The sequence below is a fragment of the Emydura macquarii genome, unplaced genomic scaffold, assembly GCF_026122565.2.
Source record: "Emydura macquarii macquarii isolate MOO-44397 ecotype Brisbane River unplaced genomic scaffold, CSIRO-AGI_Emac_v2 contig_1483, whole genome shotgun sequence".
NCBI lineage: Eukaryota > Metazoa > Chordata > Testudines > Chelidae > Emydura > Emydura macquarii.
In genome coordinates, this window is record NW_027131620.1 from 26,356,118 (window position 1) to 26,374,565 (window position 18,448).

General features: G+C 41.0%; 1 protein-coding gene across 1 annotated transcript in view; it reads right to left on the reverse strand.

The window, feature by feature from the left end:
• Positions 1–18,448, reverse strand: part of RBL1 (RB transcriptional corepressor like 1) — a 62,781-nt gene that overhangs the window by 20,119 nt on the left and 24,214 nt on the right. The window contains exons 11-16 of the mRNA XM_067554517.1: positions 17,433–17,536; positions 15,420–15,557; positions 12,511–12,675; positions 12,163–12,298; positions 10,515–10,781; positions 1,781–1,998 (exon numbers count right to left, since the gene is read on the reverse strand). Of these exons, the coding sequence (XP_067410618.1) occupies positions 1,781–1,998; positions 10,515–10,781; positions 12,163–12,298; positions 12,511–12,675; positions 15,420–15,557; positions 17,433–17,536 (1,028 nt within the window). The remainder of the gene's footprint in view (positions 1–1,780; positions 1,999–10,514; positions 10,782–12,162; positions 12,299–12,510; positions 12,676–15,419; positions 15,558–17,432; positions 17,537–18,448) is intronic.

Genomic DNA, 18,448 nt, shown 5'->3' on the forward strand with positions numbered 1-18,448 from the left:
ATCCTACCAGCCTCTGCAAGGGGTTTTTCAGTGGAGAATGTGCTCAAATACTGAGTTGTCATCTCTGCCTTACAGGCTTCAGAAATACACAGTCTGATCCAGCTGACCAGTATAATTTGACAAGCATTGTACCTAAACTACTCCACCAACCTGATCACATACTTTGGGACTCCTCCAGATAAGCAAGAAGTAGAAAGAGTAGACTTTTAATTATTTGTTCTACTGAAAAGTTTCACAAGACAGGTAGAAGGGAAAAATAACCCTTTTGTGCACAAAGCTTTGAGTTTGTAACCTGTAACCAAAAGGTCAAAATTCCCTTAAAGATGGGGTTTCATCAAAAGCTTGGATTTTAGCTTTCCTACCAACAGCGAGGAGTAGTTTTGCTTATTATGTAATTTTCTAAGCACATGGTGAAAGCAGATAAACATGCATAAAACCACTGTATGATTGAAAATGCAGCTTCCACGTTTGGTTGGACATTTATTCGGACCACCTTAATTTTCAGCCCTCCTCAGACAACAGGTGGGGATAGCAGCTGATGGATTGAAAGCAGAGAATCAAATTCCATTCTGCCTGTGAGATCGTAAAAGAAGTCAGATTCTCTAAGAATTAGTTTTTATAAGTTTTGTTTTCTCTCTGTAACAAAGCACTCCAATGAATAAAATCTCTTATTATGAGTGCTTCTAGCTGATCTACAGCCACCAGGAAATCTACTTTAATTAAATAAAGAAGACAGAAAACAGGGAAGCTTACAAATAGTGCAGGTACTATTATTAAGTTTCTGGAAGGCAGATTAAGATTGATCTAATCAAGTACACTCAGAGGGTTTGTTCATGTTTACGTATAAAGAAATCTCCCATCATCTTGCCTTTCTCTACAATGAAAACATAAGAGAAAGACAGCAAAATTCCTCCTTGAAGTTATTCATGCTTATTCATCCCTCAAATTCTTTCCTTCTTCTGGTAAGCAAGCATGTTATTCCTCTTTCTGAATACTGTCCCAGAGGGCTTAAAAGTTGAACATAGCTTTGTGAAGCCCCACATAAGCAGCAAATTCAGGACTGTTCAGTGGGTCCAGGAAACTGATGTTACTTCCAACAGAAGAAATGACAGAATGGAATTTTCAGGCACAGAAGCAGCCGAAATCAGTTACTGATCAATTATAGGAGGACAGTCTTCCCTTCAGCATGTCCAACCCATGCATCTGAGAGAGGGATGATAACATGTTCTGAGTCCTAGTTCAAAACCCATCAGAAGAGAAAGAGCTCAGAGAGATTTAGGAAAGAAAATATCCTTATTTGGGGCCTTACTCCAGACTACAGGATCTATATGCATTGTCTCCTGTCTTTGAGAATTTCTGGCAAAAACACTAAGAAGTAGGAGCTGGTACTGTTATCTGCACCTTCAGCAGAGCTGGGAAGCAACAAGAGCAGGAATAAGGAACCAAAAAGCACCAACCATTTATGGCTAGCTATTGGACATGCTGCCTGTCAACCAAGGAGATCAGAGAACAACCCATCTGACCCTAATGAGTGGATCTGAAAAGCAAATTTTTTGTAATAGGATTTAAAAGCATTTTCTGGCACAGGTGACTTTATTAATGCCAAAGGAAAAGTAACTGAACAACACAGGAGTATAATGGAACAGTGTGCTGAGAGACAGACAAATTTAAATATAACCAAACATTAACTAAACAGAGCAGTTGGTCCAATAAAAGATTACCTCACCCACCTTGACTCTCTAAAATAAAATACAAAGCACCTCTGAGCCAAGATATTCACCTTTCTGCAAAACAGTGCCAGGGAGCCAGTTTTCTTTGGTTTGCTTCCTGCTGATTGATGTGCTTCCTGAACTTGATTCATACGGGATTGGTTTGGAGATGCACCAATTAAAGCTTGAGCAGTGAGAGGTGCTTGTCCATGACTCTCCACTTTAGACTGCTGAGATAAATTCATTGAAATAGGAATCAAGGTGATCCCTCCAGTCTCATCTGCAATATCTGAAGACATATACAGAAACACATTATTTTGCAGCCCAGATGCATACTTTAATTGCAAATACAATGATAATTCACAGGAACATTTAATGTTAAAATAGATTGTTCTGCAGTGTTTGATGTCAAAGGGATCCTTGTTTCCTTGACAGTGCATTCATAAAGGAACAACTTCATCATATTCTTGAAAATAATTAAAGGAAGGGACACGGTAAAGGTGAAATATCACTTTTCTATTTAAAACTATTGTTGGTATAAAATATACAAAAAACATACAATACTCCTATAACTGAAAGCTTAGCAATATCTTTCTTATTGTTTTCCCCAGTTTACTTTGTGCATTTGACAGCACTTTGTGCATAGTCAGTTTCACTGTTTTCCTCTGTTACCACAGAATCATAGAAGATTGGGGTTGGAAGGGACCTCAGGAGGTCATCTAGTCCAACCCCCTGCTCAAAGAAGGACCAACCCTAACTAAATCATCCCAATTTCTTTTTTAAGCATCAAAAAAAAAAAAAAAAAAGAAAAAAAAAAGGACCTCCTATTTCATTAGAAAGCATAATTTAATCATAAACAAATATTCTGGAATTGACACATTTACAATAACCTAGAGTTGAGTGTCAAAATGGTTACTTACTGTAACTTTATTTTTTCAGATGTGATGCAGACATGTATTCCAGTTAGGTATGTGCATGCCCAGTGTGCTGGAGCCAGAGACTTTTGCCTAGCAGTACCCAGAGAGGGTGGTGATTGTGCCTTGTGGCTGTGGCTCCTCCCCTGGTATACGAGGTGGCACTGCTCCAACCCCCCTCAGTTCCTTCACACCAGAAGTCCAGGAAAGGAAACTCCGATGCAGAGGGGACAGAGAGTGGTTGTGAAATACACATTCACCTCACATCTCGGAGAACCAGTTACAATAAGTAATTGTTTCCTCCTCTTCTTCAAATAGATACAGACATGTATTCCAGTTAGGTGACTCACAAGCAGTACCCAATTTGTACGTGGGGCTCAGAGTCACTGGACTAGGGATTGCAGGACCACCCTTCCAAGGCCTGCATCCTCTCTGGAAGATGCTGTAATAGCATAATGGTCCATAACCATACGAATGGACGACCACATTGCGGCCCTGCAAAACTCCAGTATGGAAATATCACTGGAGGAATGTTATCGACGTCGCTCGTGCCCTCATGAAGCAAGCCAGTAGCTGCTAAGGACGCATAGCTGAAACTATCTCATACACAGTCTTGATACAGGATGTTATCCTTCTAGAGATGGTCTGTGCAGAGACTGCTTTGCCCCTTCACACACCTGTATGTGACATGAACAGGCAAGACGAAACACAAAATGGCTTAGTCCTATCTATATAAAAGGCTAGACATTGCCTGACATCCAGAACATGGAGACATTTTTCTTCCAGGGAAGAGTGTGGCTTAGGGAAAAACACAGGTAACCACAATGAAACTGAGAGAATATACTGGACAAAAACTTTAGGTGTGGTCACAACATCCCCTGGTCCTTGGAGAACTGAGTATAAGGTGGCACAGCCCTGAGGGCCTCCAACTCTCACACCCTTCTTGCAGAAGTGATCAACAGTTTTCTGAGACAGGATGACAAGACACAAGGGGCTCAAATGGAGGGCCTATTAGAACAGCCAGAACCATGTTTAGGTCCCAAAGAGGAATTGGTTCTCAGATCAAAGGATGTAAGCAGAGAATCCCTTTTAGAAATATCATCACCATAGCACTGGAAACAGCAAATGCCAATACCGCTGCCAAATGCACTTTTAGTGAACTGAGTGAAAGGCCTGATTTCTGAAGATGAAACAGGTACTTAGGGTCCCAAGCAGCTCAAGGGGCCCCCCTATTAATTATTAGTATGTGTTGTGCATGGAGGGGAGGAGGGCAACAAAAATATTCCTGCTTAGGGCCCTCAATGGGCTAGCACCAGTACTGTGGAGAACAAGACTTGGCTGTCAAAGAGTAAATAAGTCCTCAATGGACTTCCAGAGTGATCCCAGAATTTTGCAGCCAGGAAGCCCTCCTCATAGTTACTGCAGAGGCCATGATCCTGGCTGAGGTGTCCACAGTGTCAAGGGTGCACTGCAGGGATGTTTTGGCCACCAAGCAGCATTCTGCAATGAATGCTTGAAACTCCTCATGCGAGGCCTAGGGCAACTAGTCCTTGAATTTAGATATGGTGGGCCAATTGAGGAAATTATACTTGGACAGTAAAAGTCATTGATTTGCAATCCTCAGCTGTAGGGACGATGAGCTATAGATCTTCCTTCTAACTGCCTGGAGTCTCTGTATTTGGGGGCAGACTTAAATCTACCCCGTCCATGTCATTTACTGCCATTACAACCAGGGAATTTGGGGCCAGGTGGGAATAGAACCCCTCAAATCCCTGGATGGGAACAAAGTAGTGTTTTTCCATGCACTTAGCCACTGGCAGTACTAAGGCTGGTGTACTCCACAAGGCTCTCACTGGCACGAGAAATGCATCATTGATCAGGAGGGCCACTCTCCCAGGGACAGCAGGCTGTAAAATGTCCACCAGTTTGGGTTTGTTCTCTTGGAGAAACTTTGCCTGGATGCCCAAGGATGCGGTCATGTGGCGTAAATGGTCCTGGTCCACTTTAAAGTCCTTCAGAATAGAAGGGGAGGACAAACCAGGCAGCACGGCATCATCTGGCGATGAGGACGAGGATCGCAGCTAAGCCACAACTGGCTTTTGTTCCTGGGAAGACGTACCCGGGATGGAGGACTCCAGCAGCTCCACAGGAAGGAAGACTGCTGATGCTGGACTGATCCACAGTCACCACTGTTGACCAGATGGGTGACTTCAGCTTTCAACGGGACGAAGAGCATTCCACTGAGTCCAAGGAGGCCATTGATATGGGTAGGACACTGGTGGCCAACAGGAGCTGTGCCACGGACCTCTGTCCGTGCCAAGGAGCACATCCACACCCTGAGAGCCATACTGGTCCGCTGGTGGCCCTCAGAGCTCGTCAGGTGATGAGAAGTGAGAAGACGACGATCCTGACTCAGACTGAGAGGAACCCTGGGATCTCAAGGATATGGGCAGAGTGATGCCCGAGGGAGCGAATAGGTGGTCCGATTCATCCATAGACCAGAACGAGGCAGTAATCAGTGTCCCCAATAAAGGCTGTACTGTTGGTACCAAGTATGCTGGTGCCGTAGGCAGCATTAATCCTGGAGTAAACAGTGGTACTGGAGCGCCTGAATCCATCGACATCAAGGGGCGGGGGGATGAAAGCCTCCATGGGAGCATTTGTTGCATCAAATGCAGAGGGGCCAAAGAGGGTCCTGGTGCCAACGTCCCGCATCCTGATATTAGTAGCAGCTCCATCCCCACTACAGGAAGAGGTGCATCTGGATGCGGTGGTGACAGACACTAGGGTTCAGCAGCTTGCTCCATCAGAGGGAATGCAGGTGGTGCATCCCTGGGAAAGTCCTGGATCTATGGTGAGGGTTGGGCCTGAAAGTCAAAGGGAGGTCTATGGCTGCCTGGTATACCAATGACATGGACACAGTAAGTATCGGCATCTCCCTCGTCGGTCTCGGACTCAATGGACGTCCGGAGACCAGACCCAGAGTCCCCGGTACAGGGTTTCTGCCCTTCCCACTCGGTACTGGGGAAGGGTCAGAGGTACCTGCACCACCCCAGAGTCTGGAACCGATGCTGGGTTGGTCCATGCTTTTTCTGGGGAAGGCAGAGGAGTTGTCCCATGACCTGGAATGGTCCCGATTGGTCTTATAAGACCTCTTCTTCAGAACCAATGACAGAGACCAGCTCCTCCACCTCTTCAGAGAGGCACTTGCCCCAGAATGAGGCAACAGCACTCTCAAAGCTTGAGGGTGATCTTAAGCCCAAGGAAGGCCTTGGTACCAGATCAGGCAACATGGCCTGTTTAAGCAGATGCTGCTTGAGGCAAAGGTCCCGTGCCACCTTAGTCTGCTTCTTGATCGATTTACACATTGAACAAGATTTTTTAAGGTGGGCCTTGTCAACCAAAAAGCAAGCACTGCATTTGGGACTCACTGTTGGGGATTGCCCCTCCACATGAAGGACAATGCTTAAACCCTGGCCGATACTATCTAGCAACTAACACTGTCTACTGAGTACTAGCTAACACTAACTGACAACAAACAATAAACTAGGCTAAGGGTAAACACAAGATTGAGAGACAACAACAGTCAGAGCTCTGACTCCAGCCATAGGCAATGAGAAGGAACAGAGGGGGTCAGGGCGGTGTTGCCTCATATACACAAGGGAGGGACCACCAGCCATGCGGCACAAGTGCCACCGCTCTATGAGTACTGCTAGGCAATAGTCTCCAGTTCTGGCGTGCTGGGCACACACACACCTAACTGCAGTACATGTCTGCATCTACTCCAAGAAGATCCTTGCATTTATATGGTGCTTTTCATTCATCAATATAAGAGAACTTTATTTTACAGATACAGAAATTAAGACAAGATACTCATCCAATTTCACAGTAACCCTTTCACTCCTTTCACAGTGCAAGAGCCAAGAATTAAACTCATTGCCTGATTTCCAGTCCCATGCCTTATCCACTAGCCATGCTGCCTTTCATAACACTGTCCAAACCTTGCATTTATCCCAGGATCACATTTTTAAATTTTTTATCACAACTGCAAGACCAATGCTTAGCAAAATCTACCACTCTCTGCCAGAATGTTTTCTAGCCCTGAAAGAACATAAGGCTGAGTCTACCCCATAAACTTAGGTGAACATAGATACATGGCTCAGGGGTGTGAAAAATTCACACCTGAAACATGGAGTTAAGCCTACCTAACCACTGTATAAACATCACTAGATCAATGGAAGAATTCTTCTATGAACCTAGCTATCATCTCTCAAGGGAGTGAATTAACTACAACAAAGGAGAAACCCCATCTGTGGTTTTAGCAAGTATCTATACGATGGCACGACAGCGGAACTGCTATAGAGCTGTAGCTCTGCCAGTGTAATGTCTGTAACGTAGACAAGACCTAAATTATAGGCCCCTAAAATCACATCCTGATCAGTACATCTGATCTTTCCTCCATTTAATTCTTAAGTGGTTTTAAAAGCAGGTATCCCACAAATTACTAACGTTAAGAAAATCATGGATTTATGCCTCTTGAAAGCTTGAATGCCTAGATTTCAATTGGTTATAAGGCATTTGTTTCTAACCCCATGGAACTTTAAAAGTGAATTAAACAAGCAATTAATGCAAGGGTGTCCACCTAGTCTGGAGTCTGAGTATAAAGTGCATTTGGGAATCTGATTACACAGATCACCCCATCTAGCAGTTTGCCACAACTGACATTGCAATTGCCAAGACATACTCTGAGTATCTTCAGCACGTTTGGCAATGATGCATCTTGTATATTTGTTTAGAATCTCACAATCTCTTTGGGATTATAATCCAGCTCACATCGTCAACTCCTACTCTCTGGTTTTATCATTTTGGGAATCGGATTGAAAGATGGGCTTGTTTAAAATACATCTTTATCAGTCCAATCATTTCCTTCTTTGAGAACTTTTCCATGGTTCTGTCAGGTGGAGACATTTCTATGATTTGCCCTTGGAAAGTCATGGGCTCTCTGTATTTCCAAAGCACAAATTTCCATCTTGGCCGCTGGACCACCTTGATAGTCTAGTGTCACCTGGCTGCATTACTGTCCATGACCACCTGACAGACAATGGCACTTTATGCCTCTTCCCCAGGCATTGTCCTTGCATGTTATTATGGTATACAGGACCTGAGAAAGATGATGTAGCAAAGGAGAAGCCTGGAGTGTCTAACAGAAGATTCACCTCCAAATCCAATCACTTGTGTCGAGAATTAAGGCATTTCTATGCTGTGACTCTGATTGAGGTGATAAAAGTGGTCTTCTCAGCCTCAACCTCCGCAAAATCCAAACGAGTGGAAGCATTCTGAATTGTGGGCAGTCTAACCCAGATTGCCTCAGCAATGAAAAAAATCAAGTGTTTCTCACATGAATTGTATCAGGTAATATAAACTGGAATTCAGGCAGAGTTGACTACTTCAATAGGAACAGTACAAGAGTGGGGGATAAAACACACCACCTGTCCTGGTTGGCTCTCAGATGAGTTCTCTTGCTGAGGTTTTGGTTGTAACTCCCAGGCACACCACACTGTGTATGGAAAGGGCCATTTGTCCTACGTGGCTGATGAAAGCAATGGAAAAGACAATAGGTCCATTATTGTCAAATATGCCTCCATTAGGGATAGAAACTTGCCAATGACTTTTAAATAAGCAGTGCTTAAGCCCTTGCTCAAGAAACCATACTTGCATTGTTAAAGTTTATGTCTTGCCTTGAATCTCCCCTTTTAACTTAAGGCTATTGAAAAGATGGCGATGAGCCAGCTCCATTACTGATTCTACAGATTATTTTGATGCCTAAATCTGGGTTCAGACAGCTTTATGGAAACATCACTAGTGATATAGATGATCTTCTAGTGATGATTTTAAAGGTAAAGCTGCTCCAATTAGCGTGGGAAATGTGCCAGCATCTTGGTATGACTGTCTTGCTAGCAAAATATTGTAGGAGCAGACTGAGCAATCTTTCCTTGGGGTCACTTGTCAGAAGCATCTAAAAAAGGTAGTGCTGGGAAATCTCTTCTTCCCTCGACCCCTTAAATGCAGGGTTCCATAGCATACCATTCTGTAATCTCTTCTGTCTGACATTCCTATTAAGCCACTTGGGAAGATCAAGAGTTTGGACTACTGGGTCATCAACATAACAGTACTCAAACAATATGGCATCTATACCCTGCCAGCATACAATACAGTGAGCTGAATAGATTCAACATGGAAAAGCCCAATGTCGTTTATTGGTAGGAAGGAGAGGGCGATTAAGATTGGGGGAGGGAGGATCTGTTATGTCTGCATCAGCTAACAGGTGTAATATCTGACTTCCACCAAAATGGGTCACATCCTTAGAGTCTCATTGGATTTATCACTGCTCTTTGACTCAAATTGCACTGGTGATCCATGGGGAAGTGAGTTTGCCATTGATGAATGAATGGTTTTCTTTGATCTGGATCTCACAGTCATCCACACCTTTGTTACCATCAAACTGAACATATAATGTTTTAGGACTAATTCCTCCAATTATAGCAGAGCCCTTCTGCCTTTCTCCCAACTGCTGTAGGATGCCCAAAACACAGGACCTGTAATCAAGTTTTTACACTGACTTCCTGTTGGTTTTTTACTGTAATTCCAGATGTTGGTAATCATCTTTAAAGCCTGAATGGTGTGGAGCCCAGCTACTGAGAGAATACCTCTCACCCTGTTCACTTCCATAGCAATTAATAGCTATTAAGATCAGCTGGGAGACAAGTTCTAGGTTCCTAAAACTGAACATTCAGGGCATGATGCTATGTAATGCAGTTGTAAGTGCTGCAAGTACAAGTATAGGTAATAAAGTAGTATAGGGAGTGCAGTGGAATGTACTCCTGTATTAATGAGATAGACACTGTGATTGCCAACTCAGTTCTGTCTAGGAGTCTTCAGAGAAGAAGGCAAAGCTAAGTGTTTCATTTGTATTCCATGGACTGTTGCGTGCTGCACTGTAACTTTCAAGAACATGGTTTCACATGTTTGGCAGCATGATTTTCAGTCAAAGGTACTATCCCTAGAATTTGCTCCTCTTGGCATCAAAGCCTAATGGTTTCTGAATTAACTTAACTTAGAGAGCACTTGACTGATTGTTGTCTCTGTTTCTGTGAAAGACATATCAAGTTTTATTTTGCTTTTTTAAAGTAAATTAAAAGCAATATTACCATGGCAATAGATCTTAGAGAAATTCATAAATATTGAAGCAGTTTTATATATTTCTTTTTAGATTAGAAATATCAGAAATTAGAGAGATCGCCATTAAGTCAGAGGCCAGAGCAGGATTTGTGAAGTTAGCTATATGGCAACTACCATCTGTCAGAGTCAAGTACTGTGAATCTTTCAGGAACTGATTTGTTTCTAGAATCTATATCCCCTAATCCTTAAGAAAATCATGATATAATGAATGGGTAAAGAGATGGGAACAGTAAGTCACTTAGATAAGAATACAGCTGTACCTTAGGACCTCAGCATATTAAATCCCCAAGAATTACTTTTGTCATACATCTTCATAAGGTTTCATCAGTGATGAAGCAAACCTTAAAAAGCAACAACTTCACACCCTGCCCCAGCCCACAGGGGATGCATTACCAGGATAATCTGTAAGCAACAGGTCTTTATCTAGATGCTAGTCCATGCATTAATAAGCACTAGGGATGGTAAAGTATATTTCCTCTTAATTTTTCTTTTCAAAACAATTTTCTTTAGATGTTACTTGTTTAAAATGCAAAGCCCTCCAACCTGAATCTACACCGTGTTTGGTAGTACAACAAAACTCAAGAGAAAGGATATAGTAAAGCATTCAGCACCATTATAAAGTGCAATGAAGTAAGATGAATTGATATCTTACCATGCAATGGGATTGTAACTTTCTGTCCCATTGTCCCTGTTATAGTAGCTGTTGCCATGGTCAAAACTGTCTGTCCCGGTGAGACAGACACATTTTCAGCAGCAATGCTTGAAGCTGGGGCAATTTTCAGCTTAGTTCCTTCAGACAGAACCTTTTCCACCAGCATTTCTTTTGGGCAGTCATCTCCAAATAGCCTTCTCTTAGCACTTCCAGCTGTAGGAGAACTGTAGCGCTCATGAACGGAAATTGGTGACAATGTTTGCATGTCTAAATTGCAAGAAAAGATAAAGCATAAATACAATATCCAGAATGAGAGAAATGCTAGTCCCCAAGCTACAAAGCAGAAATTAGAGTCACAAGAAACCTTCTATTGACAAAATAGTAGCCTCATAATTCAGTGTTCCAATGATATCATATACCAATCAAAGCTCTTACACAGAACTTCAACTGCTTTCCCATATGCTCCACTATTCCCAATCAATTTAATTTGATGGACAATGTTTGGAGTGCTCCTCTTTGTGATTCCTAGGCACTTGAAAGCAAAGGAGATCTCCTCCTCCAGTCACATCTTCCCTGTGCTCTAGCTGCCTGGACATCTTGTTTCTCTGCCTCTTTCTCTTTTCTCCCCTCACTATTACCTAGCTTGAATCCTTCCATTGGCTCATTCCTGTATCTCTACTTCTGCTCACAACTCTGCTCACTTTTGCTGCTGCCCAAGAGCATGGCAGCAGCAGTTAAAGGGATCAGTACAATGACAGTTTCACACTCTTCTGCTCCATGGAACCCTTTGGAAGCACAAGACAATCTCCTGCTGCTGACAGAAGATACTACAGAGAGTGCGTTCCTCTCCATCCCACAAAGCAGAAGAGCTTCTGGGTAAATAGCAAAGTGAAACCGGCTGAAAACTTGGCAGTTTCACTCTGCTACTAGCTTTCACCCACCCCCAGCAGATATTTCTTTGTCACCAGAGGCAGGTGAATTTTTTCAAGCTCTGTTCTTCTCCCCTTCAATATACTTCTTTAATTTCTAAAAATTTCTTTGAATGGTAATGACAGGCCACATAGTCCAGTGGACAGAATTGTTTGCCTTTTTGTGAAAAAATGGCAAGTCCAAGTTGCTGGGTTTTTTCTTTTTTTAAACAAGTATCCATTTAATAACCAATGAGATAGAGTATTAAACAAAAGAAAATTATTAGTAAAATGTGCTGAGAATGGAGGCATAAAGATAGAAAGAAGGACAGAACCAAACTGCAAAGTGAACTACTGAAGAGATTAGAACAGCAAGAGAAGCAGAGATGCCAGCTGTCAAGGACTACAGCTACTCCATCTGAATCAGTACCAGACAACCCTAGGAAAGGCACAAAGGGAAATATTACTCTGATTCAGGGTAGGCAGTGTGGACATAATCAGTGTTGTATCACTCATTGCAAGTACAAGTAATTGAGTGTTATGAAAACAAAGTCATAGAATTGAGGAGGAGTTTTCCAGAAGGAAAGTTTGAAAAGCCTTTTCTCTGCTTTGTAACAAGAACCCAAATAACTAAGATTCTGAACAAACACAATTTAGAGACACTAAGGATTTCTCTGTGTACTGCTATGAATGGTTTGAAATGTTATGTACCCCAAACACAACAAAAGCTCTCAACTTACCCCGTCGTAAACTCCCACCAAGATCTGTGCGCACCTCTTTCACCCGGGGATGCACAATAGGAGATATTGGCATTACAGGGAGGTGCCCTAGTCCACTTCCTCCATTACCTGCTTCAAAATTACTTGGGAATATTACCTGGGATATAAAAGATGACTGCTTAAGAATAATTAATCTTCACCTATTCATAACATCTACCATAATTAAAAAGGGTGTCAGAAAACACTCTGTTTTAGTTTTTGTAATATTTCACTACTAGGATATTAATCAAATGCAGCAATTTATCTATATCAGCCCTGGAAAAGGAGCACACTTGCATTTTCTAGTAATTTATTTCCCCTTCAACATACTTCTTCACAGGTTGGGACCTTGTTTTCCGAGGCTCGTAGAGCTTTCCATAAGGCAGAGTCCCTGGTCCAGGCTAGACTCTCCAGAATCTGTTCTTCAATGCTGTTGAGGTGCTTCACCATGTCTCTGGACAGTCCTTCCTCAGCCCGAATCAACACTTCAATCACCTAAAGGGAAGCAAGACAGTTTAATCAGCCATGCAAAAAGCAAAACCACATCACCTATCCTCAACCCTACTGTGACAGAGCACCCTGATCACTGGCATTGCTGCAGAAGAGAAAAGGCTGTAGGGACAACTGGGAACAATTAAACACTTTCTGTTAGGGGACTATGGAGTACCTGGGTGGTAATTACTAGACCATTGATACAACTGGCAGTAATTGGGAGGATATAAGTGGGAGGAACAGATAGGTGGAAGGGGAGCTTAGAAGGTGAGCTGTACGAAGGAGAGAAGCAGTGTGGAAAGGTCCTGCTGCAATATGCCTGTGTCATGTTCAGTTTATAAAAGAACTGTGGAATAAAAGCTACATGTGATGAAAGGAAAACAGCCTGGGTGTGTTTATGACCATGAGACAATGGGAACAGGCTAGCAAGTGCGACACACCGGGTAGCTGAAGAAGCACAATGTGACATCCACCAACTCACTCACAATTCTTTTCAAGGTCCAGTTCAACCCTCCCTCCTTATTTTAAAAGCTCCAGCTTCTCTTGCATAGCTTGTATGCTTTTGCGCCTCTTCCTGATACCTCTGCCCATCCCGCACCCCCACCTCACGCCAAAACATACAATCTTGCAACAGCTGGTGCAAGGGCATTCTTTGCTGGAGCCCTGTCATCTGGAATAGCTTCCTTGCATCAATTCTCCATCTAATTCCAAGTCTCAGCTGGCCTGTGTTATACAGGAGGCCAGACTAGATGATCATAATGGTCCCTCCTGGCCTTAGAATCTATGAAGACATTTCCTGCTTTGTCATATACCTGTTTCTTTCTCCCCTTCCTTTTTCATCTTCACTGAGCGAAAATATAGTTTAGTTCTTCACAGAATTTTAAGACCCAGTATGAAAGACTTCATATGAAATGGTGATTTATATATATATATATATATATATATATATATATATATATATATATATATAATTGTAAACTGGAAATGATGGTATGCATATATATATATATCATTTCCAGTTTACAATTAGATTTAAATTAATTAATAGATGCTTTTCCACATTATAAGTAGGCGATGTTCACAAATATCGTTACCTATCAATCTAAACCTTCATTTGAAAAAAAGATAAAGCCCTTAAGGTTGTGAAGTTAGCCTTACAAAGAATAAACGGATACACCTGTCTCTTTGAAGCAATGGGGAACAAGGCACCTTAATCACAGCCTGGAGGACTCACATTTCCAGCCCAGCACCAGTGGCCCACCCTTATCACTTAATCACTACTGGAAGGTGCTGAGTCACTACAGTGATGAGGGTGGTTTAAGAGCCCATACCGCATAGAAAATGTGAATCTAATATAAATCAATGCTGTGGAATATAAGTCTGCATACAGCTAGAGACCAATTGCCTCTGCTGTGGCTCAAAGCTTCCACGAGCTGTAGCACTGTGAAAACTGAACAATCTTATTTATGGTTTCACTGCTGTTATTCACATCCCTGTAGGCAAGAGTGAAACTGAAAAACATCATTTCAATTTCATTCTGCTGAAGCTTGGGAAAACAGTGAGCAACAGCAGAGGCAGGCACTAGGGCTATTGCCTGAGGAAAGGGACTCTAAAATGAAGGCCAGGGGAATGTTTCCTCTACTCTATCCTTGCGGCTACCTGAAAGCTGAGGAAGTGTAGAGTAGCAGACACACCCGAACCTTCACATGTCAACATCCAGGAGGCTATGGAAGGTCTTTGGAATGGGAAAAAGAGCAGGCAGGGAGATATTCCTACTATACTGTATGGAGAAGAAAGGCTGGAGTCCCCAAGGAGTATCTAGGAACAGCACGGTGGTTGGAGTCTCAACAATCTCTTGTTTCTCAAAGGCTGGGTTCTCACTTGGGCATTGTTCCTGAATAGCAGGCCCCCCACATCTTAACTGGCTGTGGCTAGACCTGTAACTATTAGGGCTTGGAAATCTTTACTAGATGCCTAGGTATTGATACGTTTGTGGGAGAGACCAAGAGATAAGGTAAGTTAGTAAAGAAGGAAAGTATAGAATTTTTGGTGGGGGGAGAGAGGAAGGAGTGGAAGAAAAAAAGTTACAAAACAGGTGGATGGAAGTGGGGAAAAAAAAAGAGAAGACAGCTTGTGCTCTGCTGCAGGAAAGATAGTTAAGTAAAGACAGGAAGGGAAAGAAGATTTAACAAAACAGGGATGTAACAAGTAGGACTGCTCAAACTGTACTCAGCAAATGTATTATTTTGAAGTATTTTACCAGTTTTAATTGAATAATTTCCCTCAGATTTCTGTGGTATGTGACCAGCTGTATAGTTGATGAAGTATTTAGTAAATTTAAATACTGGTAGAAATACTGGTCAGATAAAGTCTGGGAATATTTTATTCTGCTATTCAACCAATCATAGTAGTAAGTTAGGTTTACAAATCATTTGTTAAATGGAAAGTTGACTGCCAGCATGTTACAATTAAATAAACAGCGCACAACTGCTTTATTCCTTTACGTTACAGGGGAAACAGTGTCACTAGTATTACACGTTTTGGCTAACAGGTGTCAATTCCTGGTAGCATATTCAAGGGCAGCCTCAGACTAAAATAGCAGATGTGCTACAGTTCAGCATTAGCCCCTCTGCTATACCTATCTTAGAGGGCTTCATCATCTAGGAGTGTCAATTTAATACTAAACAGAGGTACTTTAAAAGTTTATAATTCAGATCCAAGTATTTGAACATGATGTTTAAGCTTACCTTATAAAAATAGAATGGTCGGAGATCAAGAACCTCAATAATCCAAGGGAAAGTTCGCAGTGAGCTATATGCAAATAGCACAATCTCCAAACAACATGCCATCAGAGAACGATGGAAAATATCTTGTTCCAAGAGAGCCTAGAGAGGACACAGAAACGGTTTTTAGACATGTAATTGAGGAGTTACACATAAGATACCAGAAAGACTGAATTACTGAGGAAGCATAATGTTCATCTCTTATCATACCCACCCAAACCTATCCACACCAGCTGAAGTACGATGCTTTGATATGCTAAAGCCTGCATTTAGGATAGGAATTTTGTTTTTAAGTTTTGTTTGGGTTTAAATCCAACCCTGATTTTACAATCTATTAATTAAAACTTAGCTGCATTAAGATTTGGGTTATGGAAAAAAATTACAGAAGAGCAAGCACTGAAAAAGAAGTCACGAGACAAGGGATATAGATTTCAATGCCAGAAAGGCCTTGTGATCATCTAACTAGTCTTATCTCTTATATAACAAAAGACAGAGAACTTCTCCAAAATAATTCCTGTTGCATATCTTTTAGAAAAACATCCTATCTTAATTTAAAACTTGTCAGGGATGGGGAATCCATCATGGTGCTTGCTAAATTGTTCTAATGGTTATTTACCCTTCCTGTTAAAAATTTACAATTTTTTCCCCATATGAATTTGTCTAGCTTCAGCTTCCAGCCATTGGATTATGCTATACCTGTGTCTGTTAGACTGAGGACCCCATTATTAAATATTTATTCCCCCAAATTTGTTCCCCAATGGAGCAAGATAAATAGATTGAGCTCCTAGAGTTTATCACTATAAAGGCATGTTGGCTAATCCATTAAACATTCTTGTGGCTCTTCTCTGAACCCTCTCCAATTTATCATGTCATTTAACATGCCTGTTCCGCTCTTTGCAGCCAGATTTGCTGATTTATAAGCAGCATAGGTGCTGACACACTGGAGAAAGAAGAGCAGATAAATCAATTGTAATACAACTAGCATTTCTAGATTATGACAGTTTAAACTACAAAAAGGAAATTTGTTCCTGAAAGAGTAATTACTGTTTCCTTTACCCTTTCCATTACTTCCTGCTTTCCAGAAGGTTTCAAATGGTAAAGACTGATTTTAAATTTGTTTACCTAGTTATAATACAAGTTGAAGGGGAAGCAGACCTACAGTGCCAATGACAGTAAAGCTGTTATGATACTATGGGTAAAAGGATAAAAGCCTGCTCATCAGGAATTAAAGGAGAATGCAGGGTGTGCTATCTGCAGTTACTGCAAAGCAATACAGACATTTTGTTGAAGGATAAGGAGAAAAAACAACTTGCCCAGCAACTATGTTCTAAAAGACAATATAAGCAAAGACGATTATCAGTTATAGGCCCCTTTACATATAGTTCTTATTACTGTCAAATGCCAGTCTATTCAGGCACATATCAGACACATACCAGTCAGGAGAAAAGGTGGTATCAGTATTAAATGCAGATGAAAGGAATAATTTGAGATGCAGGAGAGAAGCATAACAACATGCAGAAGAAAAACAATTGTGGAGAGAAATATTTGTAAGTCACTTTTCTTTATCAGTTCAAATTACATGACAATCCAGCTTTTGATTTAAAATCGGGTAAGAAGAGTGCACCTTTGCTGTAGTACAGTAGGGTCTGTAGTACGTAGTACACAGCCATAAGAAAATATAAGGAAGGAACTGTGTTAGCTGAAAGATTTGTAGCAGTGAACAAATATTGAACTTTCAGGAAACTACAACTGTCATTGTCTTGAAATAATCTCATTTAAGGAATGATAAATTAATATTAAACTGGAAAATTGAGCCCATCAATCACCTATTAGCTAGTCAAAAGACTACAGAACCAATTCTGCCTTCAGACTTATTTAAATCTCAGTGGATTAACCCAAATACAGAATTTTTCTGAATGCATTCAAAAGGATGAACTTAAAAATAAAGAGGTTCTTCTGTTCTAGTTCTCTACTTACTGTCATGTCCTTCCCATGCAGCCTTCGTGTTTCTTGTACCATTATGGTCTCCAAAATTTTGTAATACAAGATCTCTGCTAGTTTTAATCTGTTAACAGCAAAATCTGCAATTGAAACAGAACATTGCTGAAAGCTTGTATTCTAAGTTAGCAGTTGGGGGATAGATGAAAAAACAATCGATTAAATTAACCAGTATTTTATTTTCTATACCAAAATCAACAAGTGTGTGTTGTAAGCCAACAGGAAATACCACCCTGAAAGTCTTTAGTAATGCTATGTGAAACAAACATGACATGCAATTAACATATTTCATACTCTTCAGATGCTTGAACTTTAAGAATGCTTACGTGTATAGTCTCCAGTTTTGTAAAAGTCTTTTGAATTTCAAACATGCAATGAGTTTCTTTAACACCCATATAGGAAAGTTCATTAAGAAACTTCCCCCCCATTTTTATGTAGTTTTTGGGTATTCTATTTCCTTTTAATTTTATCTCTTAAAATAAATGATGTTAGATGAATACAAATGTATAGTCTTTTATTAAGTGGTTTCTATACTATTTCTTTCAAGTCCCATTTTGAACTATAACCTTGCAATCAACTCTGTACAATACAACTGTACAATGAGTTTTATTCAATTCTGTACAATGTTCTGTTTGGTAGTTATTGACCTGTTGCAATGAAAAGATGCAACCTGTTTTGAACCAATGAGTAGCACGCAGTTCAATATTTTTAGTTATTGTTGCCTTTACTAAGGCATCCCTTATTTATTAAAATAAAGTTTTTAAAAAAATACTCTTTAGTTTGATTGCTGGCTTCCTCGATACAATATTCTTATTATCTTATAAATGTCTCAGTAGGAGTTGTGCTGAAGGTGCCTTCACCTCCATAGAGTTGGGATTGATGTATGAAAGAAACATCCCAGAAAACATACTACAGGGACATATCTCTCTTCAAAAATTTGATCAGCTTGGCTCAATCAATGAGGACCTGGAGTAAGATTAGTACATTTCTATGCA